This window comes from Heteronotia binoei, chromosome 12 (genome assembly GCF_032191835.1).
Source record: "Heteronotia binoei isolate CCM8104 ecotype False Entrance Well chromosome 12, APGP_CSIRO_Hbin_v1, whole genome shotgun sequence".
Classification (NCBI taxonomy): domain Eukaryota; kingdom Metazoa; phylum Chordata; class Lepidosauria; order Squamata; family Gekkonidae; genus Heteronotia; species Heteronotia binoei.
The window spans coordinates 35767161-35773185 of record NC_083234.1 but is presented as its reverse complement, the minus strand read 5'-3'; the positions used below and the strand labels follow the sequence as shown (position 1 = coordinate 35773185).

General features: G+C 43.7%; 1 protein-coding gene across 1 annotated transcript; it reads left to right on the top strand.

Annotated features, from left to right (window-relative positions):
• Positions 1-1628: 1628 nt before the first annotated feature.
• LOC132580261 (eukaryotic translation initiation factor 3 subunit F-like) lies at positions 1629-2303 on the top strand. The gene has a single exon (XM_060250968.1). It carries the CDS (start codon positions 1631-1633, stop codon positions 2042-2044), a length of 414 nt encoding a protein of 137 aa, XP_060106951.1. The 5' UTR covers positions 1629-1630; the 3' UTR covers positions 2045-2303.
• Positions 2304-6025: the final 3722 nt, after the last annotated feature.

Genomic DNA, 6025 nt, shown 5'->3' with positions numbered 1-6025 from the left:
CTTCTAGGGCTTTTATGTGGCCTACAAGCAGTTGGTGCAAGGGATGGGAAAGGAGGCTGTTTGGGGAGGAGGTAGAGCCACTCTGATTGTAGCATTGGTATGGCAGAACTACCTCATCTGCAGCAGTCAAGCAGAATCCCTTCACTTCAGTGGTGGCCTCACTGGTAAGTTGGGAGCCTCCACAGCTACATTCATACTGGCTCAGGGTTCCAAGATGAGGTTGCATGTTTATCTGCAGCTTCAGGGATGCTGTCTGGAATGGCCATGAGGATCAGTGTTTGCACATGGGGGGGAGGGGTGTAGCTGATCCTCTGCTGGGGCCTGCTGGTGGCCAGCGCCATCACAGTAGTTGCATGTCCCATGCAGTGGCTGTACTTTGACCAATGGGGGGCATTCTTTGGCAGTTTCTTCCATGCATCAAGGATCTAGTCCTGCCACCGAAATAAAACATCTGTGCCACCATTTTGCATGGGGAAAATCCATGATTTGCCACACCGCAGCTGGTGCAAAATCGCTAGCTTGCTCTGGAGAGAAACAGAAGCCTGGCATAGAACAAGGTTAGTGTGGAATCAGCCCTTGAGTAAAGCTTTGTTGGTCTTAAATCTGCCACTGGACTCAAACTTTGTTCTGCTGTTTTAGACCAAGACAGCCATCCACCTGGAATTGTTTATTAATGTGGAACATGTATGATGGGGAACTTACATCCAGATTCTTATAGGAATGCATAACCATGATTACTGTTCAGAAAGGCCAATGTGGGGATGCTAAGAAGACTCACTCCTCTGTACATGGGGAAGAAGGGTTACCTGACTTCCTTATCATGCCAGCCCCACTTCCAAATGTCTAAGTGGGGGTGGAGCCTAACATTCAAATGGACTCAGTTGATGGTAGAAAATGCTGTCAAGTCTCGGCCAACTTATGGCGACCCTGTAGGGTTTTTAAGGCAAGAGACGAAAAGAGGTGGATTGCCTCAGCCACCGCAGAGACTTCTCATCCAACTGTGATAACCAGGTCAGGGCTGATTCAATTGAGGTTCCACTAAAAGCAAACTAGGTGTTTGAATAAGTAGTGAATAGACTTAGTAAAACAAAACCCTTATCATTACTGCCAAATTCACAATGATCATGGATGAAAACATGCCCAAGCCCTTGTCATACACCATAAAAGGAAAATCCAATAGTTTTGGCATACAACCCTGATGAAAACTTTAATGCCAAGAGTGAGGGTGTCTAAAAAAAAACTTTTACTGACAGATTTAAAAAAATATCAAGAAGTCTTTTCATTTTCCTGTGTGAAATTTCAAGTAAATGTTTGTTTCAAACTGGCATTGTGAGATAAAGCGCTGCCTGTTTGTTTTGAAATAAAACGTCAATTCCCCCCCCATCTGTTTGTCATAGAAACAGAAAAGTGGGCTTTTTATTGTGATATGTTGATTTGATATGACAGTTTAGTTTAGATTTTGATTGGGTGTCAACATGGGCTACATTTAAAAAAAAAACCATCAAAATGTTTGATTTTGTTTTAGGATTTTTTGCCATAGCTTTTCAGAAGCAAATATGAAGTTTTAATTTTACTTATGACATGAAGAAATAAAAGTGATCTATGTCAGTACTGCCATGGGGGTACTGCCATGGGGGTCCCTGAGGAGACCATGGGGGTGATGTTCACACCCCTCACAATGAAGTATGCCTACTATGACATGGAACTGATAGGAGTTGACCTCATCATGAAGACTTGTTTCAGCCCCAATCGAATGATTAGTTTGTCCAGCGACCTGGAGCAGGTGGGAGCAGCTTCTGGTCGGATTCAGGACACCTTGAGCACCATGCTGCAGTATGCAGAAGATGTGCTGTCTGGCAAAGTGGCTGCTGACAACACCGCTGGCCATTTTCTGATGGATCTCATCAACCAGGTCCCCAAGATCTTCCTGGAGAACTTTGAGACCATGCTGAACAGCAGTATCAATGACCTGTTGATGATGACTTATTTGGAAAACCTCACACAGTCCCAGATTGTGCTCAGTGAAAAAATCCTAAACCTGTAAAGGAACTTGTGCCCATCATGCAAGAAGAAAGCATGAAGAGAACTGGATTGGGGCCTTGTAATCCAAAACCTTAGCAGGACTGTAATTCTGAAAAAGCCTGCTCACGAAATCTTCCTTTCTACAACCCTCCAGAGACAAAGAGATTGCAAAGATAAATCGCATAATTAAGAGTCAGTTGGCAACTCACAAATTGTTTGGTTTCTGTGATTATAAGTATCACACCATATCTCTTTTGTAAGGATATTTGGCTCTAAATAAGTAAAAAGTGACAATTCTTTCACCATTTTCTTGTGATTGAACCTCATTGACATTATTTTAAAGGGTCAACAATGGCATGACACTTGGTGTTCTCTGAGGGGAGCTATCAGGCATGTACTTTCCCATAAATAGCAGCCATTTGCAGTCCTCTTCCCCCACCTCATACATTTTTTTCATTAAACTGATTCATGTAAATTATATTTGCCTCACTGGGCCAAAAATAGAGGCAACATACTCATGTGCTTCCTCCAGAGGAGGAGGAGCTTGGAGTATAACACTCAGAGTGTCTTACCATCTCCTTTTACTTCTCCTCCCCACAACAGACACTCTGTGAGGTAGATGGAGCTGAGAGAGCTCTTTTGAGAAGTGCCCTTGAGAGAACAGCTCTGAAAGAATTTATGACTGACTCAAGGTCACACCAGTAGGTGCATGTGGAGGAGTGGGGAATCAAACCTGGTTCTCCTAGATAAGAGTCAATGCTCCTAACCTCTACACCAAACTGACTTGCCACAGCAAACTGGCTCCCCCAGTGAGGAAAATAGCACTTCCATGAGGTTATTTCAGACTGGGGAAAAGGCAATGAAGGGAAGGGTTAAAATCCTTTCAATCTGTGCTATAATACTTAATCAAATTGGTATCTTATGTGGCTGCTATTTCAAAATAAAAGCTTCTTGTAAGCTCTAGCCACAGAATTTCCATACTCCAATCTGATTTGCTAAAGAAAAACATTGCATGAGGGGAATCAGACTCTAGGTGGAGCCTGAAGTTCTCCCAGAATTACAACTGATCTCTGGAATGCAGAGTTCAGTTCCTTTGGAGGAGATGGCAGTTTCAGAAGATGGGCTCTGGGCCGTCATATCCCCACAGAGAGCCTTCACCTCTCCAAACATGGTCTTCCCCAGGGACCACCCCCAAACCTCCAGGAATTTCCAAAGCTGTTGAGAGTTTACAGACAGGAATGAATGCAAAAATGTAATGTTCCCCCCCACCACCACCACCACCCACAGCTGAAAATGGCCAAGGCCCTTCTATCCCCTTATTGTGCTGCATGCAAGATCAGAAACTGGCAGCACAATGAGGTGGTGGAATAGACTATATTTATTTGTGTAGACATGTTATACCTTGCTTTTCTGCCCAACAGGGACTCAAACATCATTCTGCCCTCCTTGCCTTTTCTCACAGCAGCCCTGTGAGGCCAAGAAAATTACTTGTCACCCAAGGAGATTCCATGGCAGAGTGCAGATTCAAAGCCTGGCTCTCCCAATTTGTAATCCAGCGCTCAAACCGCTACACTGTATTGTATCACTGCAGCCTACAAGTGGGAAAGCATATTTTTGAATGCTACACACGAGATGATTACAAACGGTCAGCTCAGGGCGGCATCAAGCTGCCCCAAAGGAACAGATGAGAAGCCTCCAGACGGCACGCGGCATGTCCCCAAAGCAGGGATGGGCTGTGTGGTCCCTGGAGGAGCTTCTGGAGTGCTCGTGCACCTCTTGGTCGCTCCCTGGGTGCTCCCCAGCCTTCCAGATGGCTGAGAAAGCACCTCAAAGCCACCTCAGAAATCATGCACCACTTTGTAAGTGGTGCCTTTCTGAGGTGGCTTCAACCTGGACCTGGGCAGGCTGCGATTGGGCAGATGTGTGCATGTGGACGCACTTTTTTGATCCGCCTGCCTCTCATCCCCGGGGCGGCTTAAAATGCCCATCTGTTATCACCCATACAGTCCCATAAATTCCAACTCATCATACTAATTCCCAGGGCTTTTTTTGAGCAGGAATGCACAGGAATGCAGTTCCGGCTGGCTTGGCATCAGGGGGTGTGACCTAATATGCAAACGAGTACCTGCTGGGCTTTTTCTACAAAAAAACCCCTGTGTGAAACAATGGTGCCATTGGGGTGTGGCCTAATATGCAAAAGAGTTCTTTCTGGGCTTTTTCTACAAAAAGAAGATCTGCTAATCCCACTCCTCTTGCAATGAAACAGATAGCAGGATTCTGCTATCAGCATACAAAATCTTTACATCTGTCCCTTTGCTATTCCCTGAAAATTATTCCACTTGTTTTGGGGCTCTTGTAAAAGCAACATTTTTCCAGACTAGGAAACAAAATTAACCTGAACCCAAAAAGCAGCTACAATTGGTTTTATCACTATAAAATATCCATGTATTTTGTTTCCTCTTCATGATCCACCTAATCTTATTAAAACAGTTTGCATCATGCAGGTGAATGGAAAGAACCTGGTCCGATACATTTTCCCCCTCTTGCAAATGCCCTTGAATTATTTGGAATGCTGACAGGTAATAAAATTTTGGAGAAATATGGAATAATAAAAGCAGTTAATAAAAGTGAGCCTCCTTCAAAATAAGCTTGCTGAGGAATTGAACCACACTTCAGCAGGTTCTTTAAAATGGGGAAGTGAAGCACTCAAAGGATGTCCCTTTAAAATATGGCCAGCTTTAAAGAAACCAGGATTCAGGGGGACAGGTGGGATGAACCATTATAAACTATAAATGATTTATCTCACTGAGTGTAAAAACCTACTTCTGCGTAGTTGTAGAGATGTCAGAAGCCCCTTCACCTGGAGACCTGGAGGACACTTATAGGACAGACATACACGCATTTTGCAGCCTGCAGATTTCAACCGAAATCAGACATGTTCTTCCTAGGACAGCACTGGATATTGGCATACAAATATTACAGCAAATAAAAGGGGGGGTGAAAACCTTCCCAGGTTCTCCTTCCCAAACATATTCACCTTGTTCATTGCTTTTGCTTGCTCAAATTCAGGGACAGGTTAGGACTAGGGGCGTGCAAAGAAAAAAACTTTGGGAAAAATTCCGATTCAGGAGTATTTAGGGTTTAAAAAAATGGGGGGGGGGGAATTATCTCCTAATAGCAGATTTGGTAGCTGAATCTGATTTGGGAGATATTTGGCTATTCCAGAATATATGACCCCACTATACTATGCACCATTGAAGTCAGAGGCAAAACAGGGTACAATGAATTGCAGCTGGAACAGCGGGAGAACTAATTTTGAGACCAGTGGCACTTTTAAAACCAACAGAGTGAATTCTCGGGAAAATTAAGAGATGAGCAAATTATTGTGTCCACTGAGATAGGAAGCCAATATTAAGTCCTGGGGGTTCCTTTGTCTTGAATACTTTTTTAGTGACTGGTCTCTCAGCTTTCTTATGATAGGTAGGAATGCTTCTTTATTTGAGTGCCTGCCATGCCAGAACCAAGAACTAGAATAAGTATGGTGCAGTGCCAGGTTCCCAATCTACTTGCTTTTAAAAGAAGACTAGAGGTAATGTTTTTGCAACATTGCCATGTTAGTTAAGTTTCCCCTTGAGAAGTCTTGGTTTCTCAGAAGCTTCTTTTAAAAACCCAAATCCTGGTTTCCAAAATTTTCTTTCTTACACTGCAGTGTTATAGAACTCTGTTTTACAGGAGTAGGAGTAGGTTCTGCACTTTCTGCATTTTCACTTATATATACCCCTTCTTTCTCCCTAAAGGGGATACAAAGCAGCTTACAACACTATTCTCCTTTTTCCTATGTTATCCTTACAACAGTCCACCCTGTAAGGTTGTTTAGGCAGAGAGAGAGAGAGGCCCAAATTCACTCAGTGAGCTTCCATAGCAGAGTGGGGATCCAAACTAGGGTCTCTCAGACCCTATTCTGACACTCTAACTATTACGCCACACTGCGATTATCAACCAA